General features: G+C 39.5%; 1 protein-coding gene and 1 long non-coding RNA gene across 2 annotated transcripts; one reads left to right on the forward strand and one right to left on the reverse strand.

Annotated features, from left to right (window-relative positions):
• Positions 1 to 117: 117 nt before the first annotated feature.
• LOC138064076 (isochorismatase domain-containing protein 1) lies at positions 118 to 15,635 on the reverse strand. Its single transcript, XM_068924954.1, has 5 exons — positions 15,138 to 15,635; positions 6,386 to 6,505; positions 6,034 to 6,237; positions 5,529 to 5,645; positions 118 to 1,564 (listed from the first exon to the last, which is right to left on the reverse strand). The coding sequence occupies exons 1-5, from the start codon at positions 15,597 to 15,599 to the stop codon at positions 1,418 to 1,420; spliced, it is 1,050 nt and encodes a 349-aa protein (XP_068781055.1). The 5' UTR covers positions 15,600 to 15,635; the 3' UTR covers positions 118 to 1,417.
• LOC138064077 (uncharacterized) lies at positions 15,625 to 25,502 on the forward strand. Its single transcript, XR_011137323.1, has 4 exons — positions 15,625 to 15,952; positions 16,460 to 16,549; positions 18,044 to 18,226; positions 19,390 to 25,502. It is a non-coding gene; the product is annotated as an uncharacterized lncRNA (long non-coding RNA).
• The last annotated feature ends 688 nt before the right edge of the window (positions 25,503 to 26,190 follow it).

A 26,190-nucleotide genomic window follows, 5' to 3' on the forward strand; every position in this document is an offset into this window, starting at 1 on the left:
TTTACACAAAATTCCCATGACATCTACAGAAATTTCACAGCTGCACAAAATAGAATAAGGTCTCAGGTAAACTAAGCTTTCAGGATTTGCTTTTTAATAAATACCACAAGCATAAGAGACAGTAAATGTTAACATTTTATTTGCTTTGAACATATAAAGGTTATAACTCTCTGAAACAATTCTTTTAGAGCCATCTTGTGGGGAAAACAAGCAAGTTAAAACAATATATGTATTGCAATTAGTTTTCTACCAAAGAGATCAGCATTCAGTATGACATCTTCTAGAATTCTTCTAAAAAAATAAATGTCACAGTTGCCCTGTAAACTTTATATAGCATTTTTAAGCCACTAGAACATGAAGAAAGTGCTTTTATGAACAGTCACATGTTAAAAGTTTGTTTTCAGATAGAAAATATATATCAAGAAGTTACAGATGCTATTCTTCTGACCAACACTCTTCAGCCAGATTCCATTATATCTCCAACTGCAGCCTACAAAACTATGCACACATCTAGAGAAGCTGAGGTTTGTTTCAGAGCTTCCTTGGCCATATGAGTGAATCAGATGAAGATTATTAAATCTCATGTAAAAAAGTAAATTTAAATGTAGCACTAGATTTAGTATTAAAAGCTGAAAAGTTTTGTTCTTTAACTGGTTAGAAATGGCAATTTAAACCTTTGGTAATCTTCTGCTAGTTCTGAATGACTTTACATCAGTCATGTTAAATGACAGGGTTGGGGGGGTTTTTTTATGCATACTGTCAAATAAAGAAGGTTGGGTAGTCATAAGTTCAGTATAAGCAAAAATCATGATACACGCTTTAGCTACCTAAAGCAATCAAATATCAACTGCTGCTTGATCTGTGTGTCTTGTCTACTGAACAAGCAAAGTATTTAAATTTTAACTTAGAGAACAGAAATGCACACATAGTCCACATATCTTTTTAACTTATGCTCTATTAAAATAGTTTCATTTATGTAGAACATTAGAGCTTATCACATCACGTTTATCCAATACATAGTTATCTTCTACTAATAGAAAAGTAGAACATAATACCACAATACATTTTTACAAAGTGCACAATGAAGAAGTTTCACAGAAATATGCACTTTGAGCTGTTACAATCATTGGATACAGAATAGACTTGCAGGCACCTCTGTTAAGTTTTTTTTTTAAATAAATAGGAAATCTGACAAAAGGGTCCTATGGTATCCATAACCTTTGACAGCTGTGACTGAACAGAATACACCGGCACCAAGAAGTATAACCAAACAGTTTTTGCTAAGGAAAACACAAATACGTCAATTTTTAATTATACACTTCTGCCAGAGTTTGTGTGAAAGAATGTGTGCATGTGCGCTTACAGCTTTCCTTCATCCTTAAAGGAGACAATACAATTCTCTTCCACCATGTCCTCTTTAAACTTTGGAAAGGAGCCCTGACTCAGGGGCACTTGCCTTAATGAGATTTTGGATTTCTTTGAATTTCGGATGTTCTTTATCAGCTACCAGCTGCAGCAATATAGCCTCACTAGTAGTAACTATAATTCCAGTACGGGCAAGACGCTGCAAGAGAAAAGAGCAGAGAGAAAAATGTGAAATACTTGTAAGTGTGAATGAATATGCACTGTGATGGGAAGAAGTCATTTTTAAAAAGATCTCCTATTAATAAAAGTATTACCAATTCCATGCCAGCATTTGTTAACAATGCCATTGATAAAACTAGGATGGAAATTGACTGCTCTGCTTTATTAGACTTCATGGGAGAAAAAGGCTGTCCTGGATTACAGAAGAGACCTCCTACTTGGAACGGATTCTTTCCAAGTCAGTTAATACATAAGCTTTCACAAGACCCACCCCACTTCTATTAGTATCCCTTTCTCCCCCGTACACTCTTGAGGATAGCTTTCTCCACTCTTGCAGGAGATCTGAAAGACCTGGGGAAAAAGAAAATAGCCAAGTCCAAGATAAAGGCATTAATCAAGAAATACAATTTCAACTGAATTTTTTTCAGAGCTTGTTACATACTAGCATTTTGGTCTTCAGATTTATACAGCACACTAGTAACAGTAATCTCAGGAGAGAGAGAGTAGAACTCTACTACAGACCTTATATCATAATACTCCAACAGTTACTTTTAACCAACATCTCATTTCAGTTTAAGTAGCTCCTGAGTTAGATCATCTTAAAGACTACAGAATACCTTCAACAAAAAAAGCAAATTGAAAGAGGTCTACTAGATTTCATAAGTGCACAATTAAGCAGATCTTTGCCTAGCTCAAGTTGTGCATTGCAAAGTTTTCAGACTTTTAAGACTATAGTTGCTGCCTATATAGCAGAGTTATCTTTCAGTAAAGGCTGATCTCTTCCATCAGCTTCCCAGCAATCATACAAACACTTAGTCAGTGAAATTTATCATGGATCCAGTTTTCCCTTTGTTGCTCTCTACCTAGCTGTATGTTCCACCAAGTTTAATGCAGCTAGTGTCCTGAAAGACCCAAAGGAGGGTAAGAGGTAGAAAATACAACAGGTACTTCTTCAGGTGGAAGCGTCTTTCCTAAAGGAATCTTTCCTTTAGTCTGCCCTTTCTAGGGCAGATGGAGATCACAGCTGCTTAGTTGTTCCATTACACAGTAACTGATGAGGAAAAATTAATTTTAATGACTACCATATTTATTTCAGGAAGCCACTATCACTAGTCTATATAATGATAAAGTAACCAATACAGGTTTATGCACAGTAATCCTTCTAAAATGTGATGATGACAGTAAGTCTTACAATATTCTTAAGCTGAAACAAAGCAATTCCCCCAGCTTTTCTACTCTGTACAATGACATTTAAAACACATATACATTCAAAAGAAAATGAAAATTAAAATGAAACATGACAATGTGTTAAGCTGATCTCCAGTAACACAGAATTTCACATTAACTAATACAGATAATAAAACAGACCGCTAAGGAACACTACCTTCTAAGACATGCCTATTTCTTATAATTGTCTTTTTCTTAAATGGTAATATGTCTTTTCTTTAAAAGGTAAAACTTACCACATCAAAATGCTGGCACTGACTCATACTCTACTTCTAAGAATAAGTACAATTTATATAGTTCTGCAATTACTAGACATGAAGAAATACAATTACTAAGCATACTAGGTGACCTTCTTCAGGGAAAGTTTTCTTAGAATATCCTCTTTCAGACACAAGAAATAAACATACATTGTGTCTACATAGCAGGAAACAATTAGAACAAGTGTAGAATAGTAAAGAAATCCAACAGGAACAGAATTTGCTCTGTGCAAGACCAGCCAGTGATAACACACAACTTTATCAGATAGGGCAGAGATCAAGAGTAGCTACAACCCTGACCAGCTGGGTTGAATTATCTTTAAAAATGGGAATTTTATATTTTCTTTTTTGCAAGTTTGTCTTCTGTTGTTTTTAAGCACACTGCAGAGGCAGAGTCTGCCCTCAGGCAGACCTGAAAGCTTTGGCTATCAATTTAAACTGTACCTCTTAACATACCTGTTTAGATACGTTCTTTATAAGCACAGTAAGCACATTATCACAAACCAATGATTTTATCTGCATTGCATGAAGATACCGTTAACACCAGAAATCTGAGGTAATCTGCCTAAAGTAATGCTCAAGATCTGTGGCACATATGGATGCTGAACTCTGGACTCTTGAATACTTGACCAACAGCAGATCTAGGAGCATGCATATACAATTTAAAGAATCACTACAATCATAAGCTAAATTGCACCTGAGAAAATTATGCCTTCAGCCTAACATTCACAATATGGAAGGAGCTCAAATTTTGTTAAAAGGAACACTGATTTTTTTTTTTCCTTTTATACTTCTGCAGTGTTTTAGCCACTTTCCCCAGTCATCCAAAGACATGCTACTTGAAGGAAAACAGAGAACTGAGGGTAAATGTGGGACCAGACAGGATGCATCTGAGGATGCTGAGCAAGCTGGTTGAAATCACTGCAAGGTCATTCTTTACCATCTTTGAAAGGTCACTGTGATCAGGGAAGTATCCCCATTACTGGAAAAAGGCAAATATTACACCCATCTTTACAAAAGATAAGGCAGCTCCAGGGAACTACAGCCCAGGGTGCTTTACCTCAGTCCACCAGAAATGGAGCCATCCCCTGACACACGAATGATAAGAACAAGATTAGGAACTGTCAGTAGAGCTGTACAGTTAGTCTAAACCAGAATTCTCCAATGGTTTGATGTTTTACCCACCTTCTTAATAAAATACCACCATGGTAAATCAAGATCATTAATATTCTGTGTGCCCCTTCTTCTCCTGGTCTCCTACTCCCTAATGTGTCCAGCTCTTACCTTCTCCAGCCCTGATTAAGTTGCCCGGATTACAGTTTTTGCAACTAATTAATTATGTTTAAGATCACTATCTTTTTGACTAGAAAAAAGCAAAGCTTTTTAGCACTTCAAGCTCTAAACAGATTTCTATGCTTGCAGACACTGTATAGGTGATAAGACACACAAACACATACAGAACAAGGCAAACATTTCAGTTTTGTTTTTCTGTATTTGTTTTGTCTACTACTACACTGCATTGACTTGGGAAGTCCATGACTTCAGCCATTCTTGCGCTCCATGTGCATCGCAATACATTACAGGACAGACTACATTAAAATCCGTGACTGATTAAGTGGGAGCTTAATCAAATGCTACAGGCTGATGATTGTCCTTTAGCCCCAAACTGTCCTGTTCATTAGATTCAGAAGTTACAACTCTGATTCTATGAAAACAGCATAAAATGCTTTAGCTACTGTTGGTTTTAATTTCCAAAAATTTCTTAGAAACTGAGACAAAAATTGCAATATATACCTGTATATACCAACTTTTTATTTTCAACAATGATGCCTGTAGGCAAGTTAGAGTACAGTATCATAAAACCATTTGCATGATTTTGCTACCACAAAGTTGCACAGGCTTGTACTTTTTTGGTTATATCTATCTCTACTTTTCAACATTTAGACTAAGCTCATGGTGGTGGGGGGGGGAAGTATTTAATATAACTAAAGATTGTGGAGATTAAGCTTTAATTCATACTAATAAAGAAGAGAGAGGGATAGACATTCAAAATGGAGCTCCAAACAATCACTTAAAATATCCCGTTGTATTTCAAGGAACTTAGACAGCAGAACAGAACAAATTCCACTCAGAACAATAAAAGCTCTGTGGAACGTCCTCTGCTGTACAGATAAAAATGCCTTTAAAAAAAATCCTAACAAGCTAGTGGTTAGAATAACCTGTATTGCATAAAACAATCACAATGAGGTTCTACATATTAAATCATTATTTAAGAAGGAAATATAAATCATTAAGCCTTCTCTATCCTGCAAGCTATTCTGAGAATCACAGCATTCACCTCTTCTCAAGTCTCCATTTGTCTGTTTGTCATTGACTTCAGAACTTTTTTTAAGCTTATAAAAAAAATGGAAATTAACATACAGATCCAAGGCAGAAAAAGATTTCGTTAGGAAACATTACCTCAAGAGCAAACATCCTGTCCATCATGCTTCTTGATGAAGTGGCATCAGCTACAATATGAACTTCCAAACCTCTGCCAATCAGTTCCAATGCTGTTTGCTGGATACAGACATGAGTCTGTCAGGAAGGTTGGGGGGCAGTTGGGTGGGGAGGGAAATGACAACAACAGATCATAATTATAAAACCTAAGTAGCACAATCCTCAATTGGAGTACATAGTTAGGGTTAAAACGTATTTTTTCCACCCATGACATTACTAGTAACCTCAGTGTGAGTTTTAAACATCAGCTGAGTATGAGATAACAGCCTGTTATCAGTTCACAAGTGTCCAATTTTACATTTTATGAGTAATCTTAGAGAGAATTAGCACAATAAAGAATAATTTAACCTGTAGAAGATATCTGAGCAATATAAATTTACTTTTTTATTGCAGAAATCAATGCTTAATGTTATTGTTGGCCAACATATAATATCAGAAAACAGTACAAGAATGGCAGGGCACGTACTTCTACTCCAAACAAGACAACACTGCGGACTCCAGGAATCTCTGCTAATGCTGCTTCTACCTCAGGCAATACCATTGAAAATTTTGTTTTGGGAAGTACAAGTTTAGCTCCTGTTAAATCAATTTCTTGTACAGTGCTGCCAAGACCTTTGGGATACTGTTCAGTTACAATAACCGGAATTCCCAAGAGCCGTGCACCTTGGAGCTGTAAGAGAAAAAGTGCACAAAAAAGATTAAAGAATGAAAAGCACAGACATCATTATTTGAAATCAACTACCCACTAACCGGTTGTTGTATAAAATAATGATTTACATGTGTGATCAAAATTTGCTACCACAAATAAACAAACATACCAGCCGTTGACCTACACTGATGATATCACCAAAGTATTTGATGGCAGGTCTGAATCTTTCTTGCATATCACAGCAGAAAAACACAGTGCTTGAGGGTGTCAGGTTGCCCAAAGTAGTCATCTGAAAAGGAAAATACAGAGAATTTTTTTTTAACAGTAATGAAGATATTTTTCAGAGAAGCAGAAGAAAGTTTGCAAAGCTGCTGTCAGGTAATGGATTTATTTCCTTTTACTTTAAGTCAGAAACAGATGGAGAAAGGTTTTTCAAGACTGATTTTTGTATGCTCCTACAGTTAAATGCATTGCCTTGATATTGAGCCATATACTACAGTCATCAATAGGTAATCATGACTTTATTAAGCAGGAAACACATGCAAATCAAGTCAAATATGTGTGGAAATTTCCGGACTCTGAAAGGTGGGGGGACATGGGAGCACTCTGCCCCAGAGTATGTGTTAAAGGTTTTTAAAAAATAAAAGAAACCTTGAAGTACTGGAAAAAAATACAATAACAAATACTGACAATTCAATTACATTCCTCAAATTCATTTCAAAATCTGCAACTCTTAGTGGAACAAGATCAGGATAACTTAAAGTTTAAAAACAAACAAAAAAAATCAACTTCTACATTATACATTCTAAGCATCTTATATAGAACCCTTTTCAGCAGTCTCATTGGGTAGTCACTTTCCTCACTCTATGAGGATCTTTTAACTCAAGCCTGATGAAAGTCCAAAGGCTAAAACAAAAGCAGAGAAAGCTTGCTAGTATTACTACCAGAAACTGAGCTGAACACATATTAATGATAAAAATCATCTTCTAGTTTTCCGAGACGGCATTTTTTGCACACATGAGAAGTGCTTTGTATTTATATGAAATTTGCACTACCTGTAGAAGCAAAGGTAAGGCTCAAGCAGAAGACTACAGGAAAAGAAAGCAGCAACATACTATCCTTTAGTGGTAAGGCAGCTCTGGAGAAACTACATCCACTGAGGAGCTTTTCACCAGAGTGATAAACCAGACTGGCTACTTGCCAAAGGAAGGTTAGCCATTAACTGCATACAACACATTTTCTGGAAATTGAGGTTGAGATGTTTTAAACTAAAATAAAATTACTTTACAAGTAATATACCCTGAGAGAAGAGGGAATTAGGAATCCTTAAATTCTACTCCTAAGGTTTTCATTAATTCATCGTTATGTCTCTGATCTTTAATCTCAATTTCAAAGGCAGTAATAGCCATGCTCAAGCATACGGAATGGCTTGCTCCAATTGTTGAGAAGATTATGTGCACTTATACAAGACTAAGTTATGCTTTTTTAAAGGGGTGCATTATAACTGTAAATTCCTGCATCTCAGATGCCATTACTACCAAAATTGTAAATGTTCATAACTACAGTTCCTCAAGCCCTCCTCTGTGAAATGGCAATACTTTTATCACGCACAGCTATGAAAATAACGTTCAGTAGTGATTGTAAAGCAGATGTTCTAGTAGTGGATCCACTGAGGTCAAAGGAAAACAGAAGAGGATCAGAATAGATATTAGGGAAATTTTTTCATTAGGAGGGTAGAGCAGCACTGAAATAGGGTACCCAGAGTGGCGATACCTCCGTCCTTGGAGGTTTTCAACATTCAGCTACACAAAGCCAGGGCTGATTTGATTGAATGTTGGCTTGAAGCAGGGGCTGAGGTAGATGACCTCAAGTCATCCCCTCTATCACTTCTGAGATTCTACACTGCGTAATAAATGAGGCTCGGAACCAAGAATGCTTTAAATATTTAATAACTGCCTCACTCTTGAGCACCACCCATCTACATGCTTGAACACAGAAGTCAGCTGGAGGGAAGTATTAAAGTACAATTAAACACCACAGTGAACACTATTATAATCCATTTTAACTCTGACACTTACTAGTATCAGAATATTTAATCATGACATTTACCTTTCCTACTGCTCAGCAGCAAAAATAGAGTGATTGGAATAGACAATATTTATAAGTGTGTCTTTTCTCAGGAAACATGTAAAAGACCATTATTTTCTTCTATAAATCAATTCACCACTTAAAAATTTTAAAAATTTTTCTGAACTACTATAAACCATCATGGGACTGTAGAGTGATCTACATGGAGTCAGTCTATTGCCTTAGTATACACCTTCCCACCCAATACAACAGATAACACTAGCATCCTTAGCAGAGAAACAAGTATGAATACACTAGAGGGTTTTCAAGAGGTTGCCCTAGTCTACCCCATGCTTATACGGAAGGATATACTAAACTCAAATATTCTTCACAGATATCTAGTCTGGCCCATTTTTAAAAGCCACCAGCGATACATAATTTACATAGCACCTATACAACCCACCCCACAGCTCAGCTATCTTTACTTCAAAGTTTTTTTCTCACTCATAGCTCCTTTGCCACAACTCAAGAATATTATTTCCAGTTCTAGCTACAGTGGATTTGAACAGCAGCATTACCTTCCTTTTCCATAGGTACAATCATGCATAGCTCCCTTTTACATATTTCAAGACTTGCATCAGGTCTCCCTTTAGCCTTTATTTTTTCTTTATTCTAAAGCATAACTAATACTTTCAATCTTTCCTCCTACATCTCTGATCATTTCCATTGCTCTCCTTGGGGGCCTTTTCAATTTGCAACCTGAAGTGGTGCAACCAGTACTACTACCCCAGTAGTACTTCTCTACCCATACTCAGCACTAGTAAAGCCTCAGAGAAGATCAATCAATCCACAAGCTCTGCAGGCTCTATTCAGTTTACACTGTCCAGTATGCTATTCGCTCTTATCGTAGTTGTTGATGCTTTGACTCCTGAGGTCCATTATAACCTCAAAAATCTTTACTTGAACAGTTTCGCAGCTTTTATTTGTGCAGTTGATTATTTCTACCTTAGTGTAGGGCTGCGTTCTTCCCGTTTTGAACCGCATCTTATGTCAGCTCGTTTCTCCAACTTGTCAAGAAAATCCTGAATCCTGTTCTCTCAAATGCTTGCAGCTCCTCCCAGCTTGGCATCTTCTGCAAAAACAGCGCTTGCCCTAAATTTCAGTAGTGACTTGTATGACTGAAGACTTACAAATATCAGACTCAAAACAGATCTTACAGAAACCAGTTCAATATTCTTCCATTTTGACAGTGAAACACTAAAGATAATTCCGATTAGAATATCGGTGAGCATCTTTGTTACAGACTTCCACTGAATCTACAATCCCATTTGTTTATGACAAACATCACAGGAAGCAGGAGCAAAAGCCTTACAACTGCTTTCCTCTATTATCAAGTTGGTTTAACATAATTTTAATTTACATACGTCAGTTTTATATCGGGGCAATTTTAAACAAAGCTGGAATGACAGATTTTCTACAGAAAAGTTTTTAGGAAGTCTAACGAGTATTTCTCATATTCATTTTTATGAATTTCTTACTAACTTGAAGTCTGCAATGAAAATCATGCAGCACAGTGCTAGAGTAAGAAGAAATTGAAAGAAATAGAGGGTGAAATCAAAATTAACATTTGTTGATGCCATTCTATTACTTTGACTAGCCCATTTGGAGAAGTAAAGGATACAACAAGAAATAGTTTAAAATTAAGTTTCATAGATAGTGGATAACGGATTCCATAAAATTCATAAGAATTATTAGCTATGCATAAAGAAAAGCTTTTGTTTATGGATTACATGACACATTTAAAAACCAAACTACTCACTTTCCCTCAAAGGTGGTCCTTGCTGTTTCGTCTTTCACTGTCATATAGAGTTAGGTCCTTGACACACCTTTACCTCAAAAGTCACTGTGACGATGGAAAACACTGCTGCCTCAGCATCAGACTGGCAAAGCTGAAAACATGCCTGCACTAGTCCAGTGCAAAATTCAGCAAGTAAGTTTAGGGTGGAGGCAAACTCTTGGCTGACATGAAAGCATGCGTTTAATTTTACTTCAAATAAAAAGGCAGGTTGGGCTAGCAAGGATTGTGAGCCACAGCAGTTGCTTGGTAGCTGCCAGAATTCACCCTGAATATAACATCTACTCAGCCACCATGCTATTAAATTGGTTAAATAATAATAATAATCTAAACTACCACCACATCGTATATAACCATTTTCATCTGTTTTATTTCATGTCCCCTCCATCCCTCTTACTTATTAGGCCTTTCTTCCTTCCAGTTGGAAGCGACCTACAGCAAAACTGGAAGAGCTATGTCACAGGACAAGGTAATTTGAGGCAGCTCTTTTACCCAGCTAAAGAAGTCATCTCTAGGACCTTGTCCAGACCAGGATTTAAAGGTATGCTTCCACAAGTTACATACAGCTTTAAATCCTACTCTAGAAAAGGCCTAGGTCGGAAAGGACAGGGTTTGTTTTTTTTTTTTTTTTTTTTAGGTCTAGTTGATCTCTGCTGATTATTATTAACTACACAAAATGCAACTGTGATGAACTAATTATAGAATTAATTTTACAAAAATATTCATACATGCGGGTTCTTTACCTGTACTTCCCCTATTCAAACTTCAGGGAACCATTACACATACAAAATGCAATTTTCCTCCTGCTATTTGTGATGGATGAGAGTTGAAGCTGAGAAATAGTCTCATGTGACATCACTAGTCACCTTACTAATCTCTTGCCAAGGTTATCCACTAAAATGGCAGAACGGAGCACCTTGCAGCCTTGATATTTCAAAGACAGAATAAAAAGGCAACAACGAAGAGAAGCCAAGTATATTTTCTCCTCCTTTATGTCTAAAAACATCTATAAAATTTGATTTTGTTTTGCTTTTCATCATTCACAAGGAGAAAAAGCAAAGCAATTCAGTTTAATGTAATTCACAGGAAAATAGGTTACAAGTGTTTCAATTTAGGAAGTTATTTCTTTTATGTTAAGTCAAAATGCAGACCTTTATAGGCAAACCAGCATTTAAAAGTACAGATTTAGTTAGATAAGCACAGCATGTTTGTACTAAGATCATACTAGATTCTTTAATAAAGTCAGAAGTGATCAAAATAGCACAGATTAAACGTATGCTAAGAAGGCATCTGGATTTGAAGGAAGCTATCTTCCTATTTTTTTCCAGTCCTTTTTTCCCCCTCCCCCACTAAGTTTTCAGGCACTGCTTTTAAACACATTGTATTTAACATCAGCAACCACATATCAGAATTTACAACTGCTTTTAGAGAAGTTTAAGCAATGCAACTCTCCATCCAAAGCACCTGACTGGTATACAGCAAATTATACTTTGGCTTTTCCTGATCTCTGGAAAAAAGCCTAAGGTTCCTGAGTCAGTGCTATTTGTATTTCAGAAGCATCTGAATGCAGCAATACTAGACGTTTTAAAATAAAACTACTTATACACAGATTTTTAACTTATCTTTCAGCAATAATTAAGTACAATTCTCCAAGCTGCTTTTCCAGGCAAGTAAGATGTGCTGCAGACATTAAGGTTTCTTTAAAAACAATCTGACATAGAGGTACCTTAAGTAATTATTTCAATAATTTCAATTTTTAGCCAAAGCATCTTAAGATTACAAGTTTAAGAATGTAGGCTGCAACTATTACTGAAGAGAGGTCACCTTGAAGTTACGAAAATTACAGTGGAATATCCTCCTCCTATCTGCCATATATTTCAGTGCTGCTAGAACTCCTCTACTACGTGGCCATAACAAACATACTTGTCTTTCCTTCTGATATCTCCAAACTGTTTTTTTCTTACTGTTCCTGTTCTCTAAGGAAGGCTACAACAATTACAGCAAAACACAATATTTTAGCAGTACTATTTAACAGTATTTAGAATTAATAGTATTTAGATTTAAAAGGGGCCAAAGCAAAGCTTCATTTTTTTCCCAGAGTATAAATATTATTCTCTTAAAAAGCTCTAATACATGTAAACTCCCTGAAAAGTAAACAGCTCCCTTCTGTTAGTACTCAGTCCCTGGAGCAATAAGTAAATACCCGCCTCACCAAAGGGTGCCAAAGAAAACTTGCCTCTTTGTTGCAAGTATATGGCTGTGAAGTTTTAAGATTAGTAGCCAAATAGAACATCAGGGTTTATTGCAACCTCAGTCTGCCTAACGCTAGATAGCGCTTAAAACCTTGAGATGCTGTTTTGTGCCAGCATAACTAAAAATGTGTGTATCTGAACACAGCACAAATGCCCAAATACGACTGGAATACAAACACCTAGTGCAAATATCCCTATGTAGATCAAGCCTTAAACTGAACTGCGCAGAGTGGCTTTTGGAGGGGAACATATGGTCATTTCTCAGTGAGATTACAACCTCCCTGCATTGCAAAGACAGGAAATTGAAATACTCCAGTCAAACAGCATTTGGTGCTGATATTTCTTGAGCTATTGTGACAAAATATATACTCTTCCATATAAAAGTCTACCTAGAAAAGGAATCTAAATGGCTGAATGTTGCTCTACTTCATGAACGCTACTGTCCTATGGGTTAAAAAGTCATTTATCATTAAATATATATAGATATTTCATAAAAACCCACAGAAAAAATACTCTAATTATTTGTCTACAAAAACTGATGCTGCATCTTATTTCAAAAAGCAGTATATTTTATAAATATGCAAGTCAAATCACATCAGTGTGGAAAGGATGTGCCTTTCACAAGGCGTTCAAAATGGTATTTCAACTGACTGTACCACATTCAGAGTTTATAAACCTGTGTGATGCATAACTGCAGAAAAATTCTCAGGAAAAAGGCATACAATAGTGGCAATGCATGAATTAAGATACAGAGAGAAAATATAGCCTTCCCATCAGTAAATCCCATGCATCTTGTAGAATCTAAAGGTCTTAGAAAGAGCAGCTGTGACTGTATTAGAGCAAGTGTTCTCAAATCAAGTGATCTCTGAGCACCTGCTGATGGCTCAAGGAGAGCTGACACCATTATGATGTCTCCACCTCATTCTCAGCTGCTGAAACAGATCAAAGAGGCAACTAAAATAACCTACAAGTACTACCCTTTTCATATCAACAGTTGCCATTGTCATAGGATTGCAATAGGATCAGTGAAAGCAGCTAATCGATTAGACAGTTTATGCATTAAATTGTTCATCCCGAATCCCCACGTTCAGTTAAGGCTGTGTTAGTGTGTTTGCGCTCCGAGAATGCGCTCTCATTCAATGTTCCAGTACTGACCTTTATTATCAAGATGGACATCCTGCTACAAATGCTTGGCTTGCACTTACAGTTTCAGTACAGAGAGCAATCTGCAAGAGAGTCTTTGCAGAACAGTGATCTGCGCATAGAAATAAGAAACAAAATTCTGACCTGCATCACTGATACAGCATCAGGCTACTTAAGCTCTTTGTTTACTTCGTTTACTTATCACACCACTGAAACTGCTTTTATAAATTGGGCGGACTATCCTTTCCAGTTTCTGCAGCTGTACCCCCATCCATTCTGTTTTCAACACACAAAAGAAAAGCTTTAAGCTAAATACAATTAGTGAGCAATGACAAAATGAATAATAAATGGCAAAATAAGCTACTAAATGAGTATGATGTTCCTAACCATCCTTCCTCAGCATGTGGTTAAGAAAAGCGGGGGGGGGGGGGGGGCCTCAAAAGGGTCTTTGAGATATAGTGTAAGTGAAAAAGCCATCTTGACAGTTTATGAGTTCACAGCACTATGACTGAGCAGAGTATACAAACAGCACAAACTAGATCTTTTTGGAAACATGAAGAGAAGGCTAGCAATATTTCAGTGTTTATGATCACTTTTGTAATATTAATAGTTCTGGCTTGACAAAGTAAAACTTCTTACCTAAGAATTAAGTGTGTTCTTAATGTTATTAAAATGCTAACTTTGTAATTAAAAAAAAAAGTGAAGTCTTTGAAGTTGGAAGAAAGAAAAGAGATAGCAATTTTGTTTTGAGTGCAACTATTACAGCATCACTGGCATGAACCTCCAGGATGCATAGAGAGGTATCTTAGTATGAAACACACGTACTCTGTCTGGCAGTCTGGTTTATGGCAACAAAACTAGTGAGCTGTGAATCTGTAAGTCATAAGGAGCTCTGCTTTGTGCAAGAACGGACACAAGATCTTGGGGACCCACAACCTGTGGAAAAAAAGCTCTGGCAGAGCCCTCCCGAAAGAGCGACATTTGCGTGTGCAGTAGTAAACTCCCCTCGGCTCCACTCCACCTAACAACGTCGTCCCTAGTTTAAACCCAGTAACACCAGCAGCCTCTTTTAAAGGAGCAGTACTTATTATCGCGGCCACTTGTACTACTTCCTCATGCACCGGCTAAAACGGGCGCTCATTCAGTAGACAAAAACCCGAAACGCGGCTTTGGGACACAGGCGGCGCGGAGCGCACCAGCCCCCGCAGCTGGGGGCAACCAGTGTTTCTCAACAGTCACAAAAAAGTAGGTTTGCTGCGCCGCTCCCTCGCGGCTTCGCGTTTTCCCCGGCCCTCCTCAGCCAGCACGGAAGCCTCCCGCCGCCGCCGCTGCCTCGCCTCTCCCCCTCTCTCCGGGCGCTGTAGCAGCGCTGTGGCCGGACGGTCCCTCTCCCGCCCAGGGGGCTGCCGCGGCAGGACCCCACGCCCACGCGGGTGCGCGCCCAGCGCTAGGGAGGCTCGTATTTACACGGGACGGGACGGGGCGCGTCACGAAAGCGCCCCAAACTCCGCGCGAGGCTCCGGGGGCGGCAGGACGGCGGTGCCCGGCCGCCCGCACCTGTGGGAGCGGCTCCGCGGGGCTCCGGCGGCCGAGGGGCTTCTCACCTGGATCTGCAGCGGCACCAGGCGCACCTTGCAGCGCTCGCTGACCAGGAAGCCCTTGGGCAGGTCTATGTACTGGCTCCACTCCTCGGCGAAGAGCTGCACCACGAACTTGCGGTGCATGTCGATCTGGTCGCCGTAGAGGCTGAGGAACTTCTGGATGAGCAGCTCGTAGCCGGAGCCATGCGGCACGCTCGAGGGCCGCGCGAAGACAGAGAAGCAGAAGAGCACCGGCACGGAGCCGCCGCCGCCCCCCGCCGCCGCCGGCGAGCAGCCCCCGCCGCCGCCGGCCGGAGCAGCCGCCGCCGCCTCCGCCGCCGCCGCCATGTTCAGGGGCAGCCGAGGCAGCTCGCTGCAGCCGGCGCCGCCGCCGCTGCTGCTCCTCCTCCTGCCGCCTCCTCCCCCCGGCCAGACGGGCGGCGCCGGCGGCCCCCAATCCCGGCTGCGGCTCCTCCTCCTCACCATGGGGCCTGGCCCTGCCCCGCACGCCCGGGCCGCGGGGCGCGCCCGCTGGGGCGCCTTAGTCGGGCGGGCGGGCAGCGCCTCTGCCGCCGCCGCTCCGCCTCCTCCTCTGGCAGCGGGTGCCTCCCCCTCACAGCCGGGCGGCGGCGGGAGGAGGAGCCCTTCGCCCAAATTTCGGCCGATAAGAAGGGGGGGGGGGGGAGGGGGCAGGTGGAGCGAGGCAAGAGCACCACCCGGCTGGGGAGAGCCCTGCCCACAGCAGGCAGCGCAGCCCCGAGTCCGCGCCGCCACTGCCCGCCCCGGGCTCTGCCGGCCCGCGGGTCCCGTAGGCAGAGGCGCCTCTGAAACAGGCGGAGGTGCTCCAGGAACGCCCGCCCCGGGCGGTGGGGAAGAGGGCACGGGCACAGCCGTGAGGAGCGGGGCGGGGGGGCGTCGTGGGGCTGGGGCGCCGCTACCGCTAATGGCAGGTGCCCAGGCAGAGAACCGTTAACACCTCACGCTGGAGCCGTAAATATAGGGTGCGGGAAGGCGCGGCACCCTTTAAATAGCAGGCGCGTTGTTAGTTCTGTGCGTGTGTTGTAGGGGAAATACCTCACCCAGGGGCCTAGCGGTCTGGAGACCTGTTGGTGCGGCCCGAGGGCAGCTGGTCCCTCGGCAGCGGGTGTCAGCCCCAGCCGCGGCATAGGCCCAGGGTGGGAGTGGTGCCTTGCTCTCCTGTCACGGGAGACAGTTGTTGAGGTTTAAGGCAACTATTTTCTTCAGAAATGCTGATTTCTGAGAAGCTGGATGTATCCAGGGGTCTGAAGCTGCAGTTGGGTTTGCACAGAAGCCGCTAGGAGGTGACTCTCGTCTCCTGTCTCCAGGCCTTGTCCCTTCCGACCTGGCCTCTGCTACAGAATTTCCAGGTTCATCGACCGTTTTTTTTTTGCCTGAGTGACAGCCTAGAACAGCAGGTAGAAACACTGACCTACTTTTTGCTGTTGTTACCATGTTTTCTGTTGTGCTCTGGTGTGTTGGGGGGGAGAGGATTTGGGCAGCGTGTTGCTCTCGTAGAAAGAAAACTTCACCTTAATTATGTTCTCTTGCAATTTCAAGTAGATGTTTTTGGGTGTTACCCAGTGCAATGGCAGCACCATAAGGCAGATGGAGGGGTCATGGTGGATGTAATGGATGTCCACCTAGCTAAACGTCTACGTGCTACACGCTTTCCTGACTTTGGAAATCTGTGGCTTTCACAGAGAATGACCATTTTCTGTTTTCACTAGAATTTTTCCAGAAAATATGCTATCTGTATGAGTTAATTTCAAAAGTACAAGCATAAGTAGGCCTTCACAGTGACGTATTTCCATACCAACGTATTTGCCAGACGCTCAAGCAGCTTGAAGTGATTATTTTACATGCTATCCAAGCAACAAGTGTGCTATGGCTTTTGCATATTACAGGAGAAACATGCAAGTTGTATGGCACTGTTTCTAGGCAGAAGTTATATGAAGTAAGATTTGAAAAAGATTCAATTGCAAATCCAAAATATACATTGATTCTGCCTTCATTTGCTGTGAGTGAACTCAAGGGGTTTATACAGAATTTGCACCTGCTTTCCAAAGTAGATATTGTCAGTCTAACAGAACACACTTTTTTGATAAAAAAAATATTTTCTTTTTAACAGTGAAAATGCAAGAGATCCAGTCCATCTGGTTCTGTTTAAACGTTTGATCCAGTCCCATATGTGAAAATATTTAGCTGGAGAAAACAGAAATTTTTGCTTCCAGAAATACATATATAAGAGCTTTTTGTGGAGTATATGCAACTTTATTCCACCTTGTCTGCCAGCCATAAAAATATCCAGCAACCAAGGTTCAGAGTTTATTTTAATTATTTGTCCATGCTTACTGTTCTGCTGATTTAATTTATGAATACAGACAGTCACTTAATGCTATTACTGTAGAGGCACACAGGGTGAACAATTTTATGGCCCAGTCATTAGCTAACTTGAATCATTTCCAGTTTTCCAAATGAAAAGGTGACAAATTCAATACTCAGTGAATTCTATTTATTTTCTGTGACTTAAATTGGTTTCTAGTTCTTAATTTGTACTTTATTTTAATTGAATGTCATTCTAAAATTCAATATATTTTTGAAACACAGCACGGGTAGTGGTTTTATTGATTAATGGTGTCTTAAAATCTGCATCTTGTTTCCATTTGGAATGAATAGGGCTATCTTTAATAAGAAAATATGCCATAGTGAGTTCTTACCTTTCTACAGTTGCTGTCTACAATGAATATACTCGAATACAAATTATTTTGTTATTATGCAGAATATATAACCAATATTTTGGTATGTTGACAAGGTTCAAACTTAAGTAACAGAAAACACTTCACTAACAGATTTAGGTTTATGCAATGGCAAGGCAATAACACCTAGATTCCTCTGAAATCTGTATGAAGGTCTCCTCTACTGCACCTGACTGTCACCCCCCTCCCCATCTGAGATCAAAGAGGGAGTTGGACCCAGACATATACAGAGAGGGCCCGTCTTCCCTTGCTAATGCCAGGTCTCGCCAGGAGAGTGGCAGAAAAAAGCTGCAGCTGAGGAGAGCACAACTGTCTGATCCCAGCACACACAGGAAGGTAAAACTTAATAGCTTTTTTACTACACAGCCTATGTGACCCTACCAAGTGACGCCTCACCTTGGCCTTTATCTGCATCTTAACTCCTCTCTTCTGTTACTATATCACCCAGAACTTTTTTACATTTCAAATTCACTCTTTTCTCCTGGCAAAGGCAGCATCAGTATTTGCACATGTAATTTTATTTTTTTAAATGAAAGCACTTTAAATACTTCTTGAATAGCCTTCTGAACTTAAGACTGTACTGCCCCATACTAGAATAGACTTCTGATGTAAGCAAATCTTACTGTGATTTTTCTCACTGTCGTACTACAGATGTTCCCTCCTCCACCTCTATTTGTCTTTGCTTTTCAAAGTAGCACTTTAAAACACTGAAACTTGGGAAGAGACACGTTCTTAAGTGTTGCTGGCTGGTTATAGGTTCATTGACTTTTCATGTGCCTTTTAGTCATTCGGTTCCTGTGACAGTGGCTGATCAGATTGGTTTTCATTAGCTTGTATGGCACCATCATGAATGTGAGGTTGTAACCTGCCTAGAAAATCCAGCTTCTTTTTAATGACATTTTTGCTTCTGAGTCACAGAGTAGGGGGTATATGAGGCACTGCATGAGGAAAATGTCCAGTGATTGATATTGTTTGGGGCTAAAGCAAAGATGTAATTTGTACCCAATTTGAGCAACAAAACTGTGTGAGAGAAGTTGTTACACATCTCTTTGGCACTTCGTGTAGCAAGTAATGTGTAATCAGCCCTCATACCTATTTCAGAGAACTGTATCTTCTGCTAGGAAGTCACATACGCTGATCTCTACCCTATTTTTTAAGATGCTGCAAACCTTACATTTACAAGCTCGGCATATGCCAAAGTCATAAAAAAAAAAAAAAAAAAAGCAGGATATAGTCTTAGCAGATATGCCTCTTGGATAGTACATACAGTACGTACTATAAAGAAATTCATTAAAATCTATTGGAGTATCAACGATTTTAACTGAAGGCCAGATTTTCTTATCCTGATTCTGAAATGTTTCTGCCTGTATAAAGTTCTCCTAACAAGTTAAGACTCCACTGGCATTCTGAGTGGAGTGAGACCTTCTTTTCCTCCAGCTGAACTGCACAAGCTCATCTGATTTGTAGCCTTTGGAAAGCATTTTTTTTTTCCTTTTCAGCAGTTAAAGAGCACCTCTATCAAGAGCTAGTATGGACAAGGTCAGAAAGATGGAAGCTCGTGCTATGTCTGCTTATGAAGCAGAACCACGCATTAGGTTTCAGATTGAAGGTTAGAATTCAAGGCATTAAAATGTGAACAACTTACTCAGTAAAGAAAAGGGAAATACTTACTTTTTTGTAAGACAAACCCAGTTCAGAATTATAACTTCTGGATGAAGGTATGTGAGTTTCTCAACTTTGAAGTTTCTGAAGGACATTTCCTGTTTTATATTACATATTTATTTCAGTCTGTCTGAAACCCTTATTATATGGTTACCTTTTTTAGAACAAAGTGGAATATGAAATCTGACAAAATTACACACTCCACATAATATTCTGTTGAAAATTACTATAAAATCACATCATAAAATAAGCCCTAGAAAAAACTACTGCTTTGGCGATGCCCTCTCTAACACTGAGAACAATGTGAATGGTACGGCATGTCCTACAGTTAGCAGTTTTGAGCTCTGGAAGTCCAAAGTGAAGTAGTTTTAAAATCAGAGAGCTGACATTTTTTCTTACAGCTCAAAATTATTCTCTTTAGCATCTCATCTACTTGCAATTCACAGAATAGAGCCAATAGGAAGACAGTCAACCACATTTTCACACGGCTCAGCCCAAATGGCTTGATTTTGCAGTTCTCGCTTTGCAGTCCCAACTGATCTGTGCTGACTTTAATATGTCTGGTTAGATCTACATTGCATTTTAAAACTAGCCTTGAAACTGGGCTTACAGCCAGATTTTCTAGCTCTTCATGTCACATGTCTGAGACAGCGTCCCTGGTGCTGGCTCTGTGGTAATTCTGCTGCTACTCCAGGGCGGAGAACTTCACAGGCTCATGCTTCATGCTGTAGGCTGCTGCCAATTGTAGTCTGGCCTGGCCTGGCCTGGCTCAGCCTCTTCCATTTATCTCATCTGCCCTTGCAGCAACACCGTATTAACAACATTGGGAAGACCGACCGGCACAAGATCCTTTCCAAGAGACGTCTGTATTCCTGCTACAATTTTCTGTAACGGTAATTTGGATATGGAGCGGCTGAGTCTTTGGGGAGCTCCAGACTTCACATTGACCCTGAGATCAGGCAGCTCAAGTGTAGCATAGATGTAAGCTTTGCTGGTAACACATTAGTTAGCTGAGTTGACCCTATATGTTCAAAGAGACTTTTTTGCAGCAGTGTAGATGAAATTAGGTCTGACTGGCAAACAGCTCCTGGAATTCCTGGAAGAAGAAAACATTCTCCACCTCTTCAGTTTTATTTCATTGAAAGATTTGGAAATGAGTTAATACTGATAATGTCCTTAGCTTTGCTTCTTCTACTGTCATATGCACACCTCCCTGTTTATCACAGCTTGTACGTAAGTGTTCCCAACTCTATAAGCAGTATGGGCAATGTTGTAGAAATGGAGGGAGATGGTGACATGAAGCTAGATAGGTACTTTTTGTAAAGAGTGTTCAGGCTATTTTATTTCTGTTTTTAATATTGTCCACTACGTAATAATACTACAAGAAAGTAAAAAGTGCATTACTGGGACAAATCTCTATCCATTACTTGATTTTGCAGCTTGATAGGTGTTTTAAAGTGTCACTGAAAATAATCAATTTGGTACCATGTTACTTAGGCTGTTTTTTTATATCCTAAATTGTTTTTTGTATGTAATAACAGTTGGAACAGGATACTAAATGTGGCAGTAATAACAATATTGATAAAAATGTTTTTTCTTTTAAAAAGCATTACTCAGCAGATGACAGTATGATTGTTTTCAGTGTGATATGTGAAAACAAAATGTGTTAAACCTTTTTCAACTATGTTAATAACTCTCACATTTCCACCAATATGGGTAACTACATTGTTCATTACTGGCATTAATGGACTACAATCATCCTATTAAAGTACATTCCTAATGTTTTGATTACCATTTACCTTCCTCTGAATCACAGAAGACAACAGACAAAGCTGACAAAATTCAGGAATTATTTCTTCTTCAAGATCAAGTATTACTGCTATTTGTTTTAAGGTTGCAGAATCACTTGAATTGATACCTGCTGTTTGTCCAAAAATTCAACCAAGTTTTTTTGAGGCGAGTTTATTACCAAAAAATAAAAAAGTAAATATACAGAAATTATACGCTTTATTAGACAGAATCTCACCAAATAGGAGGACTTTCTTCCTTCCCTGTTGTGAAGAGCTGGCTAGTGCTCTTCGCAACAAGGTAGCATTTCTAGGATAATGCCCAAAGTAAGAATTATTCCATATAAACTTCAGTAGCACCAAGTTCTTTTCTTTTTTTTTCCCCCGATAATACTATTTGAAATTACAGATACTGCAGTTATGTGTAACAAATTCCACTTTAGTCTTACTCATTCCTCTTACAAAAAAAAAGCAAACAATATTTTCTAAATTAAGCAGTGATTGAGATAGTACGTCATACTTGGTGGAATACATTTTGCCACCTGCTTGTTGATGAACCTGAAAACTTAGGACATTTCAGTTATGATATGATTGATCTTTTTCTTTTGCAGTCACTCTTGCATCATCATTATGTGCTGGAAGGTTGGTTTTTTGAGTTTCTACTTTTTTTTTTCTTTAAATAAGGAAATTTTGATCACATAGGACACCATTTGCCATAGCGAAGGCACAGGTGTTAGTGTTGTCTGTACCCTCAGTTTATTTTACTTCTTTAATGACTTGCACATTTTTGGATCAAATAAGCCTTAGTCACAAGCTATTCTTGAATGGATTTTCTGTGCCAGTCCCTTACTGGATTGTGTAATTTCCTCCCAGTTCAGCAAAATGTTCTGATTTCCTTGATCCCATTGTGTGTTCTGAGGTTGCTTCATTTCTTTTTAATTTTGTTTATAAGGCAGAAATGTTTTATGAACGGCAGTGTTTTGGTAACTGCTGATTCTGTTGAGTTTCCACAATCTCAGCAAACCTTTTGTGCTGAAATTTAAGAGTGCTTATGCTGCCTAGCAGGCAGGACCTTTTAGTGCTGTCTCATATCTAAAATGACACCTATTTCTCTTCATTCATGCTATTAGCAGTTATGGGCTGTTCTAGTTTATCTAATTAGATGGACAGACTCCCAGAGAACCATCAGACAAATCTAGATTCCCCAAATAGCCAAGTTTTTTAAACTTCTAACATTTTTATCCCTGTAAATGAGCGGTTTATTCACAATCCAGTGGATACCAGTTCAGTTTAACTTTTCAATGTTGTCAGCTCTGCTTTTATGATCTCTTTCACAGGATCCTAAAGCATGAAGTCAATCTTTGTTCTCAGCTATTGTGTTTTTCCCTTTTGCACAGCAGGCAAAATAAATATGTGTGTGTGTATATATGTATATTTATGTAGTAATACCTGATAGTATACACTTGATACAATATTACATGTATGGCCATTGATTATAGCTGTGGTAGAATCAGCAAGATTTTCTGAGTAGTTATGTGGAGAGCCTTGACCGTGTACAGTATGGAAGTTCACAGGTCTCTGCCTGGGGTCCTAAACATCATCCTAAAGCAATAAATTCCCTCAGGAAGAGGGTTCTTTTGGAGAGAGGGTGCAGATCACCTTTAGGGGTGGAAAAGAACAGTTACGGGGAGAAGACTAGTTCTTTGCGTAAGGAGCAAACTCTCCCCTTCAGTACACTGTGGTAGCCTTTTCCACGTTGAAAGATATGTTTTCCTGTGGACGTTGTGTCTTTAAAAATGACACCTAGCACCCTGTTATAGGGCATGACACTTCCACAAATAAGAATAATTCAGATCTTCAAACTGTACTGTCTATTTTGTTCTTAATAACCGGAAAATATGCTGAGCAACCTGCTCTGGTTGACTGTGCTTTGAGCAAGAAGGTTCAACTAGATGATCTCTAGGTGTTGCTTCCAACCTCAACTGTTCTGTGATTCTGATTTTGTGTGCACAGAATGACAAAAGCTACTCATTTTCTTGTGCGATCTAGTTCATTGTTTTAAGGCATATTTTGTCTCCAGTTATAAACTGCAAGGCCTTTCTGTAGTAACTACAGCAGTAGTTTACATTTACAGTTAAACAAGGATAGCATTTGATGCTTTTCAGTAGTTAAGATGATGAAACATTTCAGCTATCAAAGATAAATTGAAGTCATCCCTGCGGTCACATTCTGAGTACAGAACTGAGTTTGCAATAGCTGCCATTTTTCTCTCCAGTTTTTTATGATTCTTAGTCAGCTACTTGAAGACGCTACATTTGGCCAATGGCAATATTTCAATTAAGGGGCCTCAAGGAATTGTAACTAGTATTTTTTTTTTCTCTAATGCATCTGCCCTTATGGGTTGCAAAACCCTCTGAGCTGTCTATCTTATGATCCTAGAAATGACTGCATTTGCAGAGTGTATTTTGTATGAGTGGGCTGTTCGACCAGAGAATGCAAGCTGGCAGGTGAGGGTGATGGCAAGGCAGGCAGAGACAGCACTCTCACCAGCAAGGATGCGGTCCTACAGAGCTGGCCTTGAGCATAGACTGCCCAACCCCTGGGAGGGGGGAGGTCGCAGAGCCTCTTGGTGCATGCAGGGTTTTGACAAAGGTCTGTAACCTTGCAGTATGAAGCATGAAGCGCAGCTCTGGCAGATACAGTAAGAGGAAGAAGTCAGCCTTTAAAAATGCAAGTAGACTATTTTGAGTTCAACTCTTGAGTCTTTGTATAGCTACATCCAAATTCTTGCGCTCTCTGCTCCTTTTCCCATGTGACTGGACACCAGAATCTGCGAGGTGCTTTCTATCACATCTTGCCTTTGCATTTTCTTTTGAAATGCTTTCCTTTTTGACGTGCTTTCTGACCTACATCAGAAAGTATAGTTCCAGTCTTAACAGGTTTATCAGCAACACATCAGTAACATATGAAGGAACTAACTGAGATTTTTAGGAGAAAAATATTTTCTGTTGGCTCCTTAACTGTCAGCATTCATCTCCATTGTATCTATTTTTACATCAGTCACCCTAGTCTTTAGTTTCCCAATTCTAAATATTTTATTTCGAGGATGTAATTTACAAACTCAAGAGCCCTTTCAAAAGCTTTCTAACTTGATTAGTGCCATTCGGAACATCTGCCTGACAAACCTCTGCGTTAACAGCTATTGAAGGAAATGTGGTTTTCATTCCTCATGAGTTTTGTAGGTTTAATTCCAGGAGTCTTAATCCATGAGTGATTTTGCATTAAATAAAGAATTCTCTCTTGCCTCCTTTTTCAGAAAGATTGACCTTTTTAATGGAGAAAAAAAATGTAGGAGAAAAGAGGTCCAGAGCAAAGATACTTTTAACTAGAATCTTTGCCAATATCTTTGAGGGAACAGAATGAATAGTCTCATAATCGCTCCAGGTCTGGCAACACCTCCATAATTAACAGATTGCATTCACGACAGCAGGGCTGAGTGGCAATCGGCCTGTTTTTGAAAATAAATACACAGATGTGTCTGAGACATTTGGTAAGTATAAAAACTGTTTCTTGAGGTGGGCTTTAGCGCTGTGAGTAGCATCCATTTTATAAAGCAAGAGATTAAAAAAAAAATCCCGAAGCCAAAAAAAGTGTTTTTTATCCTGAAAGTTCTTAGTTTCAGGGATTTTACTACTAGGCATAGGGTTTGTGTGACTGATGGTTCAAATACGCGTTGTAGAATGGATAGTTGTTGAAAGTCAGAACTTAAAAAAATCAGTATTTGAACTAGGCTATGTAAATACAGAAGGATACTCTAGGATGTGTGGGACCAAAATGATTCCTTGTGCAGCTTGAGTTCCACCAAATGGCATCATCAGTGTTACTAAGAATTTGAATAATTGAAATCCTCCTCTCCTTTTTTCTTTTTAGTAATGCTTGGGAGCAGAATGAGCATAAGCATTATTTGGGATTTAGAAAAGGAAGGGAAAGCAGAACTCCAATATTGACAGCAGAATTATGGCCTTGACCCATCCAGCTTGCTAGTGGTAATGATCTGTTCTCTATGAGAACTTACAGTAAGAGTAACTCAGCTATGACTAAGGTTGGCAGATGTGTGAGTTAGCAGTTGTATTACAAATTCTTGTTGTTAGGAAAAACTTGTCTTGTAGTAAAAGGGAAAAAAAAACTTTACAGTTTTGAAAACGGACACATATTTTTCAAAGAACTATGTTTCTGGGTGAGTCTAGTCTTAATGTCACAGCAAACATACAATTCTCTTGCAGCTTAAGAAACATTTAATTAGTACTATTTTTTCAATAAAATGACATAAAAATGAGTCATACGCGCTTATTTCAGTATACTAAATTCAGTAGGCTGTATGCTGTTTAGTATATTACATCACCTTGTCTGTACAGTTTCAAGGCTCTGCAGACTTTTGCACTGAAAATACCCAACAGCTTTATTAATCAAAGAAACGATACTGGTGAAACAAGGTGAGATACTATTGTTCATGGGATGCAGAAGGAATGATTTCTGTAGAAATTCTGCAGATCACTGAGTACACACATTCTGAACATAACTGTGGGAAGTACCAACAGAATGTGTATGGCGTAGCTAACATGAGGGTAGTTGTCACCCACTGCCAGCCTGTGTAAATACAGACTCATCTGATAAAGCTACTAACGATTCACTGATGCTCATTCAGTCTTGGAAACTGCTTCCAGAGAACTCATTTTCTGACTCTGGTCACTTGTCTGGTTTTGGTCACTGAAGCAAGGCGGAGATTGTTTTACATAGGTCACAAGAAAAAAAGGACATGTAGAAAAGTTAAAGAAAAATACTGGATCAACA

This window comes from Struthio camelus, chromosome W, assembly GCF_040807025.1.
Source record: "Struthio camelus isolate bStrCam1 chromosome W, bStrCam1.hap1, whole genome shotgun sequence".
Classification (NCBI taxonomy): domain Eukaryota; kingdom Metazoa; phylum Chordata; class Aves; order Struthioniformes; family Struthionidae; genus Struthio; species Struthio camelus.